Source organism: Rhagoletis zephyria, unplaced genomic scaffold (genome assembly GCF_001687245.7).
Source record: "Rhagoletis zephyria isolate East Lansing unplaced genomic scaffold, Rhagoletis_zephyria_1.1 Rzeph_scaffold_01441, whole genome shotgun sequence".
In the NCBI taxonomy this organism is placed as follows: Eukaryota; Metazoa; Arthropoda; class Insecta; order Diptera; family Tephritidae; genus Rhagoletis; species Rhagoletis zephyria.
In genome coordinates this window covers 36,793-57,561 of record NW_016158525.1, presented here as the reverse complement: position 1 = coordinate 57,561, position 20,769 = coordinate 36,793, and the positions used below count along the sequence as shown (strand labels likewise).

Genomic DNA, 20,769 nt, shown 5'->3' with positions numbered 1-20,769 from the left:
GTGTATGTATGTAAATATGTGTGTGCCAACGCCTGCAAGGCGCTCGCTTTCAGGTGTCCGGTGATTTCTGCTTGAGTTGCCGCTAATTAGCTGATAAAATAAATAAAAATGCAGATTTGTTAGTTTTGAAATTGTACACCACTTGAGCTGGTGAAGTATAGCTTACTACAAATTTACATAAATACATTCATGTGTAAATATGTATGGGCAAGTAGAAATGTAGGTGGCTACGACAATTTTTTTGTGTAACGATGCGCAGGTGGCGTTGGTTGAATAATTTTGCAAGCGCTTTTTTTTCAGTTTAACAACAAACTTAAGTTTTCAGCAAATAATAAAGCATTTAAAGTTTAAGTGCAGTATATAAAAAAAATTAAACATTTTAGCAAAACAATTTTAGTGGTTAAGGACCTACTCATGTCTTTTGTTCAAAATTGAAAAGAAATTTAACATAACGAAGAAATTTGTATACTTAAAGAAAATTCTTTTACACTTAACGAAAAATTTGTTAATCTCAACGAATAATTTTTTGGCTACGAAGAATTTTTTAACATAAGGAAGAATTTCTTGAACCTAGCGAATAGTTTTTTAAACTTAACGAAATTTTTTTTAAACTTAACGAAGTATTTTATTTATTTATAGTTTTTAAACTTAACGAGAAAGTTTTCAATCTAAACCAAATATTTTTTTAAACATATCGACACAATTTCTTGCTTAACGAGAACAGTATTAATTTTAAGAAAAAAAGATGTATACAAATTGAAAAACCTTACATTGTACCATAGGAGTATATAATGGAAAAACAATTTAACTTAACGAACCGTTTTTATACCTAACGTCAAATTTACTTAAGCTAACGAAGAAATTTTTTACTCCTAACGAAGCATTTTTTAAACCAAACGCAGATTTTTTTCAACTTAAGGAAGTGTTTTTCAACTTAGTTTCAAGTTTTTTAAACTTATTGAGACATTTTTTAATCTAAACGAAATATTTTTTTATTATTATCGAAACTATTTTCTAGCTTGGCGGAAATAAATTTTGAACTTAACAAAAAATAAGAAGATAAGAACCTTACAAAGTTCGAATAATTTCTGGTTAAGGATATCGATTCAATAAAGTTTATTTATCGAAAATATTTTGAGGTAAACGACACCGCTGTTGTTGTAACTGATCAGCTATAAACAATATTTTTAAATAATTATATAAAAAATACCATTAGCCTCAAACAAATTCCTTTAATTTAGCGAATATTATTTAACATCCTTCTTTGATATTTTGAGCTTAACAAACGTTTCCCAAACTTAAAGAAAAAATTTCAAACTTTTCCAATACATATGAAAGAGCATTGTTTTTTATAAGCAATGTCTATCTTAAGGGATATTGAAGATGGTATGAACTTAACGATTGACTTTCTATGTAATTTTGAGTTACATGAAATCACTTTTGAGATTATCGATCAGTAGTTAAACTTAACGAAAAAATACTTAGCAAAAATTATTTATAATTTTAAGCTACGAAAGCTTCTCAAAACATACCAAAAAACTTTAACAACCCAAATTCGTTCAGTACCAATGAAATAAGTGATAATGGAGTGCTACATTTAAGTTAAACGAAGCTAATGCAAATTGCCCGAACGTTTTTTAAACTTATCGAAAAAATAATAAAGAAAGCATTTTTAAGCTTAGTTTTATAAACCTAAAATTTTTTTACTTGTCGAAAATTAATAAAAAATGTATTTTAACCAAGAGTTTGTAAACTTAACAAAGCACTATTTAAACTTAACGAAACTTTATTTTATTTGTATATAAATACACACGTACTCATATTTGAACTCAGTGCAACAGTATAATCTTAATGAATCTTCACTCAATTAGAAAAAATTTTATTATCTAAAAAATTTGATTGAAAATTCACAAAAGAATAACTAACTCCGATAAGTTTCATAATATTTTATCTGCAATTTAACGCAAATTTTAACTTAACGAAATTACTTTCCGTCCGAAATTAATATACCTATTTTAAAAAGAAAATATTAAATTAACTGATAACTTTTAACATGACTTAAATTATTTATCTTTTTTATGTTTTATATTATATCTTAGCTCAACGGATGTTACTCAAGCATCACATTTGCGTCCAATGCAGAGGTATTGAAAAATGTATGTCGCAGAGAAATTCAGAACTTTTACCATGTAAATATTTTTTTCAATTTACATATTTATGGTTCAGCCTAATTTCGTGACAATATTCTACAATTTCATGCACATTTTTTAAATAACCAAAAATAATACGAAACTCATCCAAATAATTTAAACTTAACGAAACACTAAAACCTAACGAAACGCCTTTACTAGCTTTGCAACTATAATTTGGAGTGACATTAAAAACCGTGAAGTCTTCTAGACTACAGTTTTAACTTAACGAAACCTTTGAAAGTTAACGAAACATTCAAAACCCCACAAAACTTGTTTAATTTGCAGAAACTAGCTTTTTAAATAACACTAGCAGAAGAGAATCAAGTTGTAAGCCACAAAATTAAACGAGTTATTTTCTAAACCTAACAAAATTTTCCATAAAATAAACAAATCTCAATTACAAGCCAAACATGTAATTGAATAATATAAATTAGCAACTTAACAAGTAGTATCATACACATTTCACTCTTAATTTTATTGTTAAAAACTTTAGTTCCATCAATCACTAACACGCCCGCATCTTCTTCTCTTCCAGATACGCCAGCCTTCCAATATCCACCTCCAGCCAGTCCATGCTGCCATGTGCACAGCCCCTCGCCATTTACCGCAGGCAGTGCCGGCGGCGGCGGTGGCGAAGTATTCTTTCCACACAACCGCAGCACACCACGTACCCCACGCACCAGTGTTAGTTTCGCGGCCGGTGAGGAAACCGCATTCTTCCGCCATCACAATATCAGTGGCGGTTGCAGTAGCAGCGCCCCACACCTGCAGCCACCACAATCGGCACCACCAATGCCACCCAGTAGTCATGCCAGTGCGCATAGTCAAACAGCGCCACAACAATACCAGCAATATTCATATCCACACTATCAGTATACACCACCACCGACGCCGCTTACAGCCAATGCCAGCACCAGCACAAGCACCTGCACCGGCACCGGCAATATGTTCGGTTCAACGGAGGCGACAACGCATCAGCGCACTTGTGTAGCGTCGACGTCAACATCGACGCCGTCCTGTAGTTCGAAGGGACATGCGCGATTGCATCGCAGCTTCTCAGATGCACAGAAGCGGTGAGTAAATAGAAATAAAGAAGAAACATTACTTTGTATGAGAAAAGTTTTCAAAAACTTAACGAGGGTTTTTCGAACATAAAAAATATAATCCTCGAATGTAACTAAGCTATCTAAGCTTAATAAGAGTTTTCAAATCTCAGATTAAGTGTTTTAAAACTTAACGAGAATTTTGCAAAAGCGTAGCAAAAGATTTCTAGCAAAATCATAGATGACGTTGGTTTTGTATATCACGCAACTTAACGGAAGCTTTCAAGATTTAAAACAATATTTTGAAAAATATCACTATAATTTTTGCAACAAAAAAAAAATATTCTACAAGTAATGTACCTATTTAAAACTAATTGCGTTTTTTAATCTCTCCGAGGATCTTTAAAAATGAACGAGAATTTTCAAGACCTTAACTAAAAACTTGTAAACTCAACGTAAGATTTTAAATTTAAGTTTTCGTATCTAAACTCAAGATTTCAAAACGATTTAACGAAAGCTTTCAGAACTTAACACGAAAGTCCTTGAAACTGCGCGAGCTTTTTCATACCTTAACGAACTCAACGAAAGTTTTCAAAACTTGACGAAAATTATTCATACTTAACGAAAGTTTTTGATACCTAAAAAATTGAATTAACTATTTTTTAACTGACAATACTGAACTTATGTACAATCATACTTACATACTAATTTTTCCATACTAATTTTGTGACTAAATCACATACAATACTACTTCAACTCATTATCAGCTCAAATATTCTAAAATTTATGTTTCAATTTGTAGTTGAAATACTCACTTTATTATCGCCTGGGAACGCCTACCCTATACAGTAGTGCTACAACAATACACATAAAATCCAACAAAGCTCCAACTGTTGATGATAATCAAATGGGAATGCACGAAAGCGTAGGGGGTGTAGAGCAAACGCCATAAAAGCTCGCGATCAACGACCGGCTGGCTGCTAGCTGGCCGGCTGCATTCGACGACAGCAGCTCCCGCAACGCATTAATGCGCCATTTAGATTGCGAAATCTCACTGCGCCTCTAGTATACAGACATACATACATATATATAAGTGTGCTAAAAATATCAATTCCCATGACATCTTTTCACGCACCAAGTACGTTTGTACTGCGCGTCAACGCTATCGGTCAGTTGGCGACAGCACCAGCTACAGGCGACTTATACAAGCCCCCAGCTTCCAATTGCTACATATCAGCTAAACAGCCGCTCATCAGCCGGCGTTGGAGGCTTGATGTTAATTACAGTGCTAGCAGCACATACATACATACATATGTATCGACATGACCAACGACAACTTGCTGTCAAGATAATACCTTCATTTTACTACCCCCACACGGAACGGCTCTTCGGCGCTTATGTCGATCGGCACATCTCGATCGTCGCCACTTTATCGCCACATATTTAAATATTTCATCATGGGAATGAGTACAGTCGCTTGAGTTGCTTGATTTCTTCTCACCCCTTCTCGTCACCTTCATTCAGTTATGGCACACACGCTTTTACGCACAATTATTGTATTTTATTGTGCGCTAATTGCAATTTGTGTATTCTGATAAAGTTTTTTAATTTATTACACTCGCTTATGAGATTTCTTAAGAATTCAGCGTGATTTTCACTGTCTTACATTTTCATATTATTGCTGATTTCTTTTATGTTTTCAAAATGATTTTTCCTTTTATGTCTATTTATTATTTTTTTTGATTTTTTTTTAGCTCGCGTCGCACATCAACCGCAAATGATGATGAACGCGAGTGTCATAGTGAGCATGAAACCAGCTGGGATGAGTTCGATGATCGTTATGAAAATTTTACAGCAGGCCGTGAACGTTTACAGGAATTCAATGGGCGAATACCGCCGCGTAAGAAGAAAAAGGATGTGCCAAAATCGAAGTCAGAAAAGAAGGTGAGTGCAAACAAATAGGGCTGATGAAATGAAGTTTATTCTTTGAGGGCCAATCTTGAAGACCGTGTGAAAGAATATCCTAACTCTGTACTAACTCAACTATCTGGCAAACTATCCTTACTCAGACGCGCCTATCTTTTTTGTCCTAACTGTATTGCTTAACAGCTTAACATCCGAATAGAAAAATAGGCGCGTCTGAGTTAAGATAGTTTGTCTGAAAAAGCGGAGATAAGATAGTTTGTCTGACACTGTCGAGTTAAGGTAATATTTCGCGTGGCGTCAATTTAGACGGCTATCGACCAGTTAATTCTTAAATGCAATTCATTTCTGTAACTTTGCTTGGCCTTCCTTAATATCGAGTGGGCTTTTAATTAGAAAAAGCCGCAAGTTTCCTAGAAAAACTCGACACCCCTATTTTATCTATCTAGCGGCATGGTACACGACATCTATCCAGAGAAGAGTGTTACGGAAAAGGAGGAAACCATTATTTTGCGTTATTTTCGTCAACAACCTTTTGGAGACTCTGCAATTATTGTCAGAGGAAAATTTTAAGATAACCTGTAGGAAATTTTTCAAGAATATCTGAAGTTTGTTGTAAACAGGGACTTGGTGCAAGCCCTTATAAAACGGTGTTCGATTCTTGAGCAAATATTTAGGCGTGTTCTAACACTATGCGCCGAAATGCTGGCTACACCCTCGATAAGCTTACATCAAAATAGCGATGTGACCTTATATCTTTCTAATAAAGTATTTTTGCGCGTTATTAAAACGTGACATCTGCGAAGAAGGTTCTCTTCGGTTCCCTCAATTTAACTTCCTCCACCTTCTACAAAATTCATTGTAGGTAATGCCCAAGCTTCTGGCGTGGTTGCCAACCGGCCAATGCCTCTGTATCAATCGGCTCTCAACAGGAAGATGACCCTTAAGGTCCTGTAGAATTAAATTGCGGTCTTATATTGGACGGCATTTGAGAAATTATATTACTATGCTATTGAGATTGAAGTGATTTATGTTTTGTGAATGTGTATAGGGAAACAGGTTTATAGTAACATCGGGTAATGCTATGGACCTTATTGGTCTCTGCGAAGCCAGTGGCTGGCCAGCATACCTAACCTAACATAACATTGGGGCCATCCATAGGGCAAGTCCTTGTAGTTTCGACACATTGCCTAGTTTTTAACGGTTATACTCGTACTGTAAATCTGAATACTACGGTACTGTAACATAAAAACGGATGTACTGCTGCTGCGTAGATGTACGTGATGGGCAGATGTACGTGGGCTTAGACCTCTCAACCTCCCGAAAACCACTTACAAAAGTAAATTTCAACGCTTGCTTTTTTAACTTAGCATCAAGTAAGATATCCCATTGCAACCCATGGGCCCTTAGTATGGTGGATATTACGGCCGTAAAGAATGACATCAGGCTCAGAGAGGCCAATACGATTTCGGGCAAAGAGCAATGCTGAATGAAATAAAATGGTGTCGGCTTAATGTAATTAAAGCTGACATAGAAGTCAGCACTGATTATTGAAAGCAATAGGATCTAAAATAGTGAAATCGGGAATTGTATGGAAATTTCGCATCACGCTGGCGTCACAGAGCCGTATCAACGTCACTCCAACCTGGGTTCCCGAACATACCAATATTGAAGCGAATAAGTCGGCTGATTAGATGGCCAGATGACGCTCAGAGAGCGGATAGCCACTGTTTGGTAATCACGTTAGGAAAATATCTGAATACAGTTGAATATACAGTGACCGCAACTCGTGACTTGTGGAACAAACGGGAAGACTGTGAGATCACAAGATTATTATGGCCGCGGCTAAGTAGGAAAAAGACAAAGGACATATTGAAACTCAATAGATCTGCAGTAAGAGTCCTTACCCGAATCATAACAGGAGACTGTGCTATAGCATCAATGCTTCAATAGGCTGCTATGATGAGCCGGAAGAAGAGTCAATTGACCACATTCTGTGTCGATGTCCAGGACTACAGACGAAGCGCCTCAAACACAAGGGTTCACGCTTCTTCAACGGTCAGGGCGAGATAGCGGAGGTAACACTGTTGGATCTCCTCGACTGCATTAGGGATAATAATTGGTTCAGTAGATTAAGGACTTGAAGCTACCATTTCGATTATAGGTACGTGTGTCCTGGACATTTCTGTCTCCGAATAAAAGCATGGAATACTCCACACATGCGCTACTAACCTAAACTAACCATGACACTCACATATGGTCAACTAAGCGATATTTTTTTTTTAATTTTGCATTTCTGCATCAAAAGCAACATTTTGAAAAAAATTCGCTTACGATATTTTAGCGGTTAGGGCTCGATATATTTTGGTATATGGAAAGTTGTGTGCCTTTTCCTGCATTTACTGTGCTATCTGTGGTATGAGTTTTTTTCCAAGGCATGTATATATGTTTTAGACGGGACCAATTTCTGTTCCATGCTAGCCTCAAAGTATACCTCATGTGCCTACTTAGTAATTCCTCAACTGTTTCGCTACTGTAAATATTGAAAAGGCCCTTAACCCAGCCAAGAGAAAATCAAATATGTCTTCTGAAATGACGCGCGCTTTTCTATTTTGCAATTTGTAATAGGTTTTTTCAATAAAAAACAGTAAAAAAAGTGCTTTTCGTCTATCCTTATAGTTTTTCAAGTCCTTGCGGTAGCGTATTAATTACACCCAAAAAAAAACTTCTCTTAANGTTTGTAATAGGTTTTTTCAATAAAAAACAGTAAAAAAAGTGCTTTTCGTCTATCCTTATAGTTTTTAAAGTCCTTGCGGTAGCGTATTAATTACACCCAAAAAAAAACTTCTCTTAATTGAAGAAAAACAGCAATCAAAATGAAAAAAAATGGGAATGAAACAGCACTAAAGGAGTTTTATCCTCTTTTCATGACCAACATTTCTTCAAAATGATAGATTACGTTAACGGTTCCATATTTTCGTGTACGTTTTTACACATTCCAAAGAAAAATTACGCATTCGGGAGAATTTTTTACTCATTCGGAAGAATTTTCTACCTTAAAGTAAGGAAAGTTTTTCTGTGATCCAGAGATGGATTTTTGGTTCAGTGTATGTTTCCATATAATTTTCTAGTTCCGAGTCGCTGGTCTTGTTGGAAATATTAGAACAGATGAAGTGTATGTAGTTGTCAAGCTGGAAATGGATTTCTATTAAATTTTTCTACCTCTTTTCAGGTACCTCTTTTGCAATATTTATGAAAATTCCATAGAAAAAGTAACACAGGAATTAGTAATTGAACAGGCTGACCCTTTATTTATTTGCAAAACATATGAGTTTTCTGGGAATATTCGAAATCAGAAGTAAGAATTTGAATAAATATTCAATTCGAGCGTTTATCGTTTAGTAGCTTCTAGAAATTTCTTTCTGCTGCTCTATGGATAAAAATGGATAAAGTGCTGAATGAACAGCTAATAAAGAACATATATGTATATGTATTAAAAAACAAAAAAACTTCCATAACAACCTTTGTACACATAGTAAATATAACTAGAATATCAGCCTATAACTACAGGTGTTCTTTATTATTCAAGTCGTAAATTGCACCATTGTGCACTGGGCACAAACAAACTTATTGCATACATATATAGTATGTAGAAAAAAAAACTTTAATATGACACAGTTCATTCATTTATAGACTTACATGAAGAACGCTCTTTAAAATTCTTTGTTTTCGAAACACTTGTGGGCATATGGAAAACAGAAAGAAATAAACCTGCGAGCGCAATTTCTGCACAATAAGTGATGAGCGAGAAATTAAAAACTACTGCAAAATAAAATGGTGGAAATAAGTGGGTAGCAAATTTTATTACGCTGCAGCAACACTAAATGCAAAATACAAAATGCAATCTAAATCACAGGCGCGCTAATAGATATGCGGCGGGCCAATGGACACGAGCAACCGCTCAATCAACCCACTCCGGCTGTTGCCCCGCACCCCCCGTACATATGTATGTGCGTTAGTATGTGTGCTTAGTAGGGTAGTTCAAAAAGGCATGGTGAAAAACAAAGTCGGAATTTTAATGTTCTCACCACCTATATCGAAAAAAATATAGCTCTGTTTTTTTTTTTTNTGGGAATGAAACAGCACTAAAGGAGTTTTATCCTCTTTTCATGACCAACATTTCTTCAAAATGATAGATTACGTTAACGGTTCCATATTTTCGTGTACGTTTTTACACATTCCAAAGAAAAATTACGCATTCGGGAGAATTTTTTACTCATTCGGAAGAATTTTCTACCTTAAAGTAAGGAAAGTTTTTCTGTGATCCAGAGATGGATTTTTGGTTCAGTGTATGTTTCCATATAATTTTCTAGTTCCGAGTCGCTGGTCTTGTTGGAAATATTAGAACAGATGAAGTGTATGTAGTTGTCAAGCTGGAAATGGATTTCTATTAAATTTTTCTACCTCTTTTCAGGTACCTCTTTTGCAATATTTATGAAAATTCCATAGAAAAAGTAACACAGGAATTAGTAATTGAACAGGCTGACCCTTTATTTATTTGCAAAACATATGAGTTTTTTGGGAATATTCGAAATCAGAAGTAAGAATTTGAATAAATATTCAATTCGAGCGTTTATCGTTTAGTAGCTTCTAGAAATTTCTTTCTGCTGCTCTATGGATAAAAATGGATAAAGTGCTGAATGAACAGCTAATAAAGAACATATATGTATATGTATTAAAAAACAAAAAAACTTCCATAACAACCTTTGTACACATAGTAAATATAACTAGAATATCAGCCTATAACTACAGGTGTTCTTTATTATTCAAGTCGTAAATTGCACCATTGTGCACTGGGCACAAACAAACTTATTGCATACATATATAGTATGTAGAAAAAAAAACTTTAATATGACACAGTTCATTCATTTATAGACTTACATGAAGAACGCTCTTTAAAATTCTTTGTTTTCGAAACACTTGTGGGCATATGGAAAACAGAAAGAAATAAACCTGCGAGCGCAATTTCTGCACAATAAGTGATGAGCGAGAAATTAAAAACTACTGCAAAATAAAATGGTGGAAATAAGTGGGTAGCAAATTTTATTACGCTGCAGCAACACTAAATGCAAAATACAAAATGCAATCTAAATCACAGGCGCGCTAATAGATATGCGGCGGGCCAATGGACACGAGCAACCGCTCAATCAACCCACTCCGGCTGTTGCCCCGCACCCCCCGTACATATGTATGTGCGTTAGTATGTGTGCTTAGTAGGGTAGTTCAAAAAGGCATGGTGAAAAACAAAGTCGGAATTTTAATGTTCTCACCACCTATATCGAAAAAAATATAGCTCTGTTTTTTTTTTTTATAGAAAATATTTAGAGGTCTATTTTTTCGATAGGGGGTGCGGGCATTAAAATTGCGTCTTTATTATCCTTTTTTTACCACCCTAATGCACAGTCAAATATGTAAGCGCGCTAGCTAACAAGTCAGCCCGCACGGTGTACAGTCATTTGAAAAGCAAGCAGGTTTCTAGGCGCTTGCACGCGGTGGCACGTTGCGGAAGCGCGCGTCAATTCTCAGTTTTTTTTCCTTGTTTTGATACTAGAGTTCGCTTACTTTATTGACGCCGCCAAGCTGCGCAATTAAATTTTATCGCGAAAAATACGAATTTTATTGTCATTTGAATCCACAACACCGGCTGGTGGCTAGCTGATCGCCTGCGATGTCGCCTCACTGGCTGGTTGCTATACTTTTTCCAGATTTTTTATGACCAGCGATTCTAAACAGAAACTGCAAATCTATGCAGTTTTTACGAGCGCTTTGCGATTTGCTTATTTTTGACGTTAATTTAATTTAATTCAATTAAATAAAATTTTTTTTTTTGGTTTTTTCTTGTTTCAGTTTAATTCTTTGTTGATTTTATTATCAGTTGCTTGTTGCTTTGTATAGCAAATAAGAGCTTTTTAACTGCATAAAAACTTTTTGTGAAAAAAATTGTTTTTCGTAGATATTTTTTTCCTACATAAACCACTTTCAGCAACTTTATGTAGCTGACTCATTGCAGCCGCTAGGCTCACAGCTGTCATTGTAATTGGTACATAAGTACTTACGTTGCAGTTTTTTTTGCACAAGTTTCTTTTTATTTTATTTTTTTATTTTTGAAGCGATAAGCAATTTTCTGCAATGCCTTTATATGTTAATGAACTTTTCTAGTTGTTTACCGAAGCGCGTAATTACAGTTTCAAATTTCAGTTGCATTTGGCATGCCGTGATTACATATATATGTATGTATGTATGTAAAAGCAAGCGATTTATTTATTTAAATATTTGTGTGCTTATTTCGATCTGGAAGAGCAGGTGGCAGGCAGGTTAGTTATTGTTGGGAATAGAGCACTGCGACCTTAAAGACCATTGCAATCCCGGCATAGATTTATGGCGTTACTATTAATCTAGTCATCGAAAAAAATTTTGTTTCAGGTTAAACCTTTGAACTTCAGCACGACCCTACTAACAAGATTACTCCTGAAGTGTCATTTGAGTTTGTGCATCAAGTCAGGGCATTGCTCTAACTTTTCTCCTTTCCTATGCTGCAGAAGGACTGTAAGCCGATTTGAAATTACCAATGTGTGCGAAAACCAGGATGAATGGCACTACATCATTTCAAGATTACCTCAGTCTGCATCGTGACGAAGTGTGTACTGATGTCGCCTCAATATCGTTACCACAAGGGCATCCGAGGACACCATCTAAAATACAGCTACTCTAGTTTAATCCATTATTTAGCCAGGTCAAATACCCTTCTCTTAACCCCCGTTTCGTGATTGTCTGCTCAGAGCTCAACCAACACACAAAGCAAAGCACTATAAGCAAATATTTTCAGCTTAGCCTAGCGCAATTGACTAAACTCATACATCTCCAGACGGAACCCAGGTATATTCAGTATATACCTGTATTATTTTTGTCGAGGTATAAAGCTTTCGAAAGCATTGGCCCACTTAAATTACACAGATGTCCGACGGTTAATCTTCCCGGGATCGCCGATTCGGTTTTTACGAATGGAGGAGATCCCCAGCAGCCCGATATCAGAGTTTACTAGCTAGGTAGGCGATCCGAAAGAAGGAGAGCTACGAGGTTATATGTAATAGATCATAAAAGACTAGTTTGCGACCCAATTTCTATTCTGGGTTTCATGTTAGACACGCGTTCTGAAACGACGAGTTCCAGGGCCGCGCTGCTTGGGCGGATTTAAAGGACAAGTTTTCATGCCGAGCCACTCCGGTGTTATCTACCAATCAAACAACAATCCCTTGAAATAAAAATGTTTTCACCATTTAATTTTATTTATGCACTTTGCAGTGGTGGTGTAAGTGACGTTTGAGTGTATTTGTATTAAGGTTTTATTGCTGATGGGGTTAGTTTTTTTTTGTGTTAACGCGATCACAATGCAAAGCAACATGTTCCGCACTTTCAACGCGTTCGGACGATTTGGACAGTAAGGGTGGTCTGTCAATTGAAAGCGGTGTAGGTATTCCAGAACATATCCATGGACGCTTATGATGTGGGTTTGATAAAAATCAACGTCACCATGTTTCCTACTTATCAAGTATTCGATATGAGGGACTAGTTTGTAGGTTTAGAATGCACCCATCTACTTTGTCATTCCTCCATAGAGCAAATTTCTTTTTCAACCGATGCCGGCGACACCGCTTGTCAGTTGTACAGACAGCGTATTTCACTTCCGTGAATATCCAGTGGAAGTCTTCCCGCAATAATTCAAATTGCCTACCATTATGTACTCACCGGCAATTCGTAGAGACTCGTAGAGCAGCGGCTTCAGCGGCTATACAGTTTATGTATTTATGTATGTGGGGCATAGCAACTCTTCACCAGTCCTTCACCTCTTCAACTGACTCTTATAGCGATGTTCTTTTAGTTGGATATTGACGATATAATACATTTGCTGAATTTGGTGATAACTGAACTTGACCGCAAAGGCAAAAATCAGATAGATGATGAGAAATCCGTGCATGCGGTGCTTAATTAGAAGGCAATAGAATACTCTTAAGGAATTTTTAAGTAGTAAAAGTTAAAACCTTATTCTATATTGATTTAGTTGCTTGATTTTTCCGATAGGGTAGGCTGATTAATTTTACAACGAATTTTCGTCCTCCCTTGTCAAGTTTGGTTTGAAGACAAACTGGTTCCGACAAGGGATGATGTAAGTTTGTTCCAAAATAAATCATCTCTGTTCTATAACTCTTCTTCGAAGATGATCGTTTGACGATATTTATTTATTTATTTAGCTTAGTTCCTTTTCAGGCTCACTGCCCATTGCAGCTGAAAATAAACTTAGCAAAATACCAATTTACACGTATGTAAATTCCAAAGAAAAACAAGAATTACAACAAGTGTCCAAAATGTATTTCGCTTACACGCAATTTAACTAACAATGTAGAAAAATTATTAAAATTTCTACGACTCCCTATTTGCATAAAAGCGAATTGCTGACAAACCACCCCAGCGCTTAATCAGCATCGAATGAAGTGCAGTGAAGCAAAGCAAATATAATACAATAACCAAACAAAAATAGTAAACTAACTGACCGCAATTGTAATGAAATATTTATTTTATTTCGTATTTATTCATATCAACTATATATGTAGTTACATAGAAATACTTTTACTACACTCATTTACGTTTGCCACTTAAGCATTTGTATGACCAACTTGGGGTTACCCTTGGAATTGATATCAATTTTCGGCACATTTTTATTGTAATTATAAGCGCATTTGTTACATTTTTCCAATGTCGATAGAGAAAACATAAAAATTATTTATTGATAACAACATAAGTACTTGTGAAGACACCACATGCATACTTAAGCGTGGCATTAGTGTTGAAGTTGCACGTGTGAAGTGGTCTTTGGGGAGGATTTTATGCGTTGCTGCTGATGAACATTGCCGATGGCACAGTTGAACTAAATATAAAACAAAATGTTGTTTGTGGCTGTTAGGGGGCAGTCGTATTGCGGGCATTTGGCACTTTCAGGTGTTGCTAGCCGAAAAACAATGCAAGGGATGATATTGAATATGAGCAGCGTAAAAGTGATACAATAATACACTTAATAGCCTATTAAATGCTATTGAGATTAGTATTTGGGCACGCTTTTGATTTACATGCATGCTTGCAGTGAACTGAATACTTTGTTGATTTTTCACAAAAGTTTGTATAACTTCTGCCAAGATTTCAACATGAAATTGACCATTGTCATGAGATGGGATATACTTGTTTAGAGCTCTCATTGATAGTTTCGCTTCCCTTTTGTGAGCTTTATAATAAAACATTCTTAGTAGTGAATGCTGCAAAGAATTTATAGAAGTACACTCTAAAAAATTTTTGTTTAAATTTGCGCATATTAGGATAAGCGTTTGACAGAATCGGCATACATGTAGTGTTGAGACAACTTAAAAAATGGAACATTGGCCAAAAGATATTTAACTTTGTAAAAAGCTTTTTAACAAACCGCACTTTCCGAACAAAAGTCAACAATAANGATAAGTAACCACTTTTCCCCCTAAATGCACGCAAATTTACATACCGTGTAATAAAATTAAACACTTGCTGTTTACTTTTACATACTAAATTTGTCGCTTAGGGAAAAACAGCCAAATCTTGAACATCGCAAACATACGCATAGCACAGATTCTGGTTGAAAAATATCACTTTTCAGTAGTAGTTTTATTTGCTTTTTAAGAGTGTATGCCAGAAAGAAGCAATAACGCATTTTGGCCAGAGTAAATTGGCATTGGAACTGCAACCCTATAAGAAGAGTTGTGGTTGCCACTGCAGTTCAAATCCATGCGTCAAAGTCTTGCTCCAGACGCCAACTTTTGCCAGTAGCAGAAGCTGACATGAGTTGTCGCTTTGTGAACCATTTTAGTGATGTTTGGTCTCCAGTTTAATTCGTCATCCTAAATAAAGCCTTGATATCTGTCCTGTCCAATCCTCTTCGGTTTTATAGCATCGAGGTAGATTATTGGGTCGCGAAGAGCTCAGTTTTTCGTCTCTCAACACATCGATCTCAAAAAAAAAAATGCCTAATCCTGCGAGGCAGAGATACAAAAATAGGACCGCCGTCTGAGCCTTTTCAAGGCAGTAAGGATCACTGTCACACGTTTGTTCCACATAAAATGTCCAACCAGTTTCTGACGGGATGGCTTCGGTGGCCGAAGTTGGTAATGCTCTAACTGGTTGTAGACCGAGGAATATCTGGTTTCAGCCCTCCTTGGCCTTATTACCAGCTACTCCCGAGTGACCTGATACCCAAGGTAATACAAGCTCGATATGTTTTCCAACATAATTTAGTCGAGTCTTGAATTGCCGATTGCCAAATTGAAAGTAGCTAGAGGGGTTGGAAAGTGAAGCTCATCTCCATTATCTTCGATATAGACACCCAATTCTGACCCAGTGTATGTGTTGGAGCCATCGGTAAAGGTTCGATAATGTGTAGGCTCGGGCTCGGCCTCAGGGAATTCAACCTTGTAAAATCTTCTTTAAATTATTTATCAGTCGAGCTTTTCAGTTCTGAATTTATAATCCGATCTTTGAAGAGGGGTTCTTCACAAACGGTACTAAGGTGCCTACAACCTTACCTTTCTTAAATGAGTGTTTAACCGCTGAAAATCTTAATACGGATGTCCAGTATGCATTTCAGTGTCCTCAGTAAGAAGGGTGAGAGGCTTAACGGATTTTCATTGGATTTTAAGCCTTTGTCTATAAGTTATTCCCTGTTCTGATTTTCGAATATTCAGAAAGTGAGTCCATATAAGGATATTGTGGATCCGCTGCTCGTCAATTCATCCTTGTTTGTTGGCATCTAGGTTGCAAAGTGTGAACACCGTTTTGACAGCTTTAAATGAAAAAGATAGTATAAGATATATAAGAGTACAGCACAGTGCCCTCCCTACTATATACAGATGTGTAAGGTTTTAAAACTGAAAAAATTAATTAGGATTCGCTACCAGAATTTTAAATAACTGTTTTTTTCATCGCACAATTCCGCCGAAAAAAATTGTGTGTCCAACTATAAGTTAGCGAGTGTATGAATTGATATCTATGAACAACTTCAAGAATTTGTAAAATTTATCAGATTTTAAGTTAAACTTTATTTTAGAATGTTCGAAAGGAATTTAAATTTATTCAAACCTTGCTGGCTGCCCCTAAAATTTGGTGCAAATTTTGAGATTTTCATGAACTTCCTGACTTTGTACGCGGAACAAAATAGAGGGTGGGACACCCCTTTATATGTTGATATTTTAAGGTCTCTCCTTATATATATGTATTTATGCAACCGTAAGAGATTATTCTCTTTGTAATTCTTCCAATAGATCAATTTTCTACATGCAATATACATAAGTCCGAAAAAGTCTATTTCGAGTGACGTAATATAATTTTTTTCTTTTTATTTCTTCTCGCAGCAATTCAAATCCTTCATCTGGCCAACTGTCGTCACAGTAATCGTTGTAGCAATGGGTTGTGGCTTCCTTGTGGCGCGATGAGTGCCCAAAATGTGAAGCAGCCGCAGCATCAGCGTCAGCCGCAATACTTACTTACAATTAGAATGAAAAAGCAGCAGAAAAGCAATGCATACAAAAATAATTATTTACAATGAAAAAATATTTAAAAAATAAAATAAATAAAATTGCGAAAGGAAACATAAAACATAAATAAAAGTGGCTAAACAACAACAAACACGTGAAATGTTTTGAATGCAAAGAAGGAGTTGAAAAACAAATTTTTGAGGTGAAAGAACCTACACGACAAATGCGGAATGTGAAATCTTGAACGTACGCAGCGCGTGGAATGAGGCGACTTATACGCCGCGCAAAAGTGAGAACAACCGGAGAGCCGAAACAAAAAGAGAAGCAAATGTGTGATTGAAGAAAGAGACAGTTTTGAAGAATGGAATGAAATTCGTCGATCGATAAGGCGCCATGCCAAATGGATTGTATTTGAATTGTAGCATTCAACGCTTGAAGAGCAGCGGTGCCAAAAGTTTGCCGAAATTGGAAGACTCACATGAAAAGGCGTAAGATTTATGATATTTTATGATAGAAGCAGAGAGAAAGGAGAGACAGCGCGCGCAATTAGCGACAACGAAACCGAATTTTTAGCAACGAAGCTTTTTTCTTAACTAAACAAACGAATTCAAAGTTGAAACGAAATGGTAGTGAAAGCGAAAAACTAAAAAAATATCTGTAAAGCTGAAGAGAGTATTTTTGTAAAATGTAAATTTTTATAATACATATAAAGAAACTACTTACTTTACCGTATTTAGACGTGGAAATTTTGCAGACAAAACATTTTTGTATTCTACAACATAAACGGGTATTCAAATTGGCGCTAAATACTTACATACTTGTATAAGCAACTTTTGTGCATAAAGCAAATATTTTTTACAGTGAGTTTTTTATACAATTTCTAATTTTTGACGTGAAACAAGTAAGACTGTTCGGTATAAAAAGACAGCATATGTACTAAAAACTTTAACAAAAAATTACTTGGCAATAAAATTTTATAAAATAGATAAGAACTAAACAAAAAAATGACTACAAATATTTTTTGAAGCTTGTTGAAATATGCACTTACTTTTGGAAACAAATTCATAAAACTTGAAGACTAAAAATTGTTAAAAGTGTACAACTTTCGTATGCTACATTTGCTTAAATATTTAATTTGAAATTTAAAGAAAAAAAATTTGTTGGGAGTTTTGAAAATTTTTGAAAATTGTAATTCGAAAAAATTGCAGTATTTTTTATAACATTTTTCAATATGGTATCAAAATATCTATACATATGTATATGTATGTAGGAGCCTGAAATATATATATAAAAAAACACTTTTTGATAAAAGATTTACAATTTTGTATTAAAATAAAAAACAATTAAAAGAAGCAAAAAAAGATATCTCAGAAATTGAAACTCAAATGCAAGGTTATATTTTTCAATGAGCTTAAAAAACGATACAAACTCAAATTTTGCAATGACATAAGCTTAACTTACAATTAAAACTAACATATGAAACTAAATTTCCGAGCAACAAATGGCTAGGATGTCAATTATCCACAATCACCAACAAAGAAAGTTAAAACTTAACAATAACAAAACTAGAATTTCATAAAAAATTTCAGCAAATATTAAACACGGTATATTTTTCAATAATCAAAGCAACTACAAACTGAAAAAATATATTGAAAATACACCATAATACAAAAATACTTATTTAATTTTTTTGATTTTTGAAGAAAAATTTTTAATTTAACAGAGTTCCCAAAGTAGATAAAGGGTTCGCCTTTAATGGATTACGAAATCGTTTGCACCGAATTTTTTCAAATTTTGACTGTGCCGATAATCAAATGTCACTGTTTCATACTCTAAGTCCTTTGGAAAAACCACCCCCTGATGCCTTAGGCCGCGTTTGTCTGGCCTAAAACGGTTGACACCTAGTCCCATATGCAGGGAGTCAGTACGTTTGAGGATCTAGGCAGCATCTAAGACACTGCTGAAAATTCCAAATCCAATTGCGCTTTTGTGGCGCTGTGGCGGCCTAAGCGATTTTTCCGGGTCCAATAAAGCAAATATAAACCTTAACTTGAAAAGCTCTGTAGCTAAGAGCGGTCAAAGACTTAGCATGTGTAACTGGCGTCCTCGGTTTTAAACAGAGTTGGGATTTTAACGGAGAGGTTTTCGCTTTAAAATTAATCATCAATTTTGAAGATTCCTACAGAATAAACGGAGAATCTGGCACACTTTCAAGTAACGAAAAGATTCCAATCTGGCTTACGGACTCTACAGTTAAATTACAGTAATGTTTTTCAGTTTGAGATCCATACAAAGTAGGCAACACATTTGCCCTTGTTCACGCAAAACCTATAAGCGAGTCATAAACCTTTTCCGTGGTTTAAGCTTTGTAAAGCTTTCTATAGTTTTCCTTGGACGCGTACAGAGAAAAAGTTCTCCCCGTACATTACTGCTAGAGACAGTCGGGCTACCATCACGGCACTCAAGTTTTTAAGACGGCAAGGACTAACTTGATAGGGTGATGGAAATCCAGCCACCTCATAGACAGCATATGTCAATCTTAACTGGGCCTCAACGAATAACGGCGTTTTGGAAAATGAAGAAGCCTACAATTCTTGGAAAGTTTCCGAACTTTCACAAAACTTTTATGTCTTATTCATAAAAATAAAATAGCTTTAAAAAGCTTGTCAAAGTGACATTTTCAAAACAAATTTTAGGTTTACAAAGCAATTACAGTTCTTCTTAACTTTTAATGAATTCGTGTGTCAGAATTTATATGATTTTTTTCAGTTTCGAGCTTTTAGCTTTTTCGATTACAAACAAATCCCCGCAGAAAACTTTGTGGTTTTCGAATCATAAAAAGCTCTACTTACAAATGAATTTTGATCAGTACGTTGCATGTGCGCTAACAGTTACTGCATATAATTAAATCATAAAGAAACGGTGATATTTTCTTTTGCAATGCATCAAAGAATTATAACTTTTTCTGAAATATGCATTATAATGTACTAAATGAATGCATAACATAAGTGGGAAGGTGCTAAAATCTTAATAACTAAAAAAACTTATTCATAAAACTCAATAATCTGAAAATAATAACAAAATACAAAAACTAAAATTTACACTGAAAATTATTAACACAGAACTTTTAAAAGTTAAAGTTAAGTATAAAACTTATAAACGAATTTACAAATTGTAAAATTAAAACACTATCTTTTACGAAAATAATTTAAATATTTTCACACAATAAAAATTAATATACTGCTTAAATCTAAAAAAAAATATCAAAGTCTTCGCTGTAATTCAAATTACAAACACATTTAATGCAATACAATAAGCAATTAAAGAAATAATTTTAAAATGTGTTTAAAAATTTACGAAAAATGCTTTAAAATAAAATAATTAATAAATAAGTTTAGTAAATTTTTTATAGTTTACATAGTAAGCACAATTTCATCGATTTCAGTGCTTAAGTAGTTGTAATTTTGAAAGCCATTTTTGTGATTTTTTATTTACGTGTGTTTTGCTGTTAAAAAGAAAGAAAATTTAAAAAACAGAACATTTATAAACGAATTTTGCCAAGTATTTTCTCGAAAATAGAAAATTTATAATAAAAATAAAATGACAATTAGAACTCTGAAATATTGTTTAAAATAAAAACAAAAATTAATAATGAGTAAAATAATTGAAAAAAGGTTAACAAAAAGCAAAATTAAATAGTTATAAGTAAAATTATAGAGGACGTAAATTTAAGTTGCAACTTCAAAAGAAGAAAAAAAACGATTTTCAAATTGGTCTCAACATTTTTTTTGTAATAAATAGTTATAATTTTTTAAACATAATTTCGTATGCTCTTAATATTTTATAAAAACGCATACATACGTATATTTGTGTGAAGGAGTTTTTGTGGAAAAAAGTTTAAAAGATTTTTTATCTAATCTTAAAAGCACTTCGAAGGAAACTTATTTCCAAGAATTTCCAAAATAAATAGAGCACAGAAGCTTTGACTTTTGTTGGGCGAAATCT

General features: G+C 34.8%; 1 protein-coding gene across 4 annotated transcripts in view; it reads left to right on the top strand.

Moving 5' to 3' along the window:
- The window catches only part of hid (head involution defective), a 64,877-nt gene extending 48,035 nt beyond the window's left edge, over positions 1-16,842 (top strand). For 2 of the 4 annotated variants that reach the window (XM_017617577.1, XM_017617579.1), the window contains exons 3-6: positions 2,100-2,189; positions 2,728-3,265; positions 4,990-5,179; positions 16,642-16,842. In XM_017617577.1, the coding sequence (XP_017473066.1) occupies positions 2,100-2,189; positions 2,728-3,265; positions 4,990-5,179; positions 16,642-16,722 (899 nt within the window). In that variant the 3' untranslated portion in view covers positions 16,723-16,842. The remainder of the gene's footprint in view (positions 1-2,099; positions 2,190-2,727; positions 3,266-4,989; positions 5,180-16,641) is intronic. The other 2 variants (XM_017617580.1, XM_017617581.1) reach the window with 2 other exon arrangements.
- Positions 16,843-20,769: the final 3,927 nt, after the last annotated feature.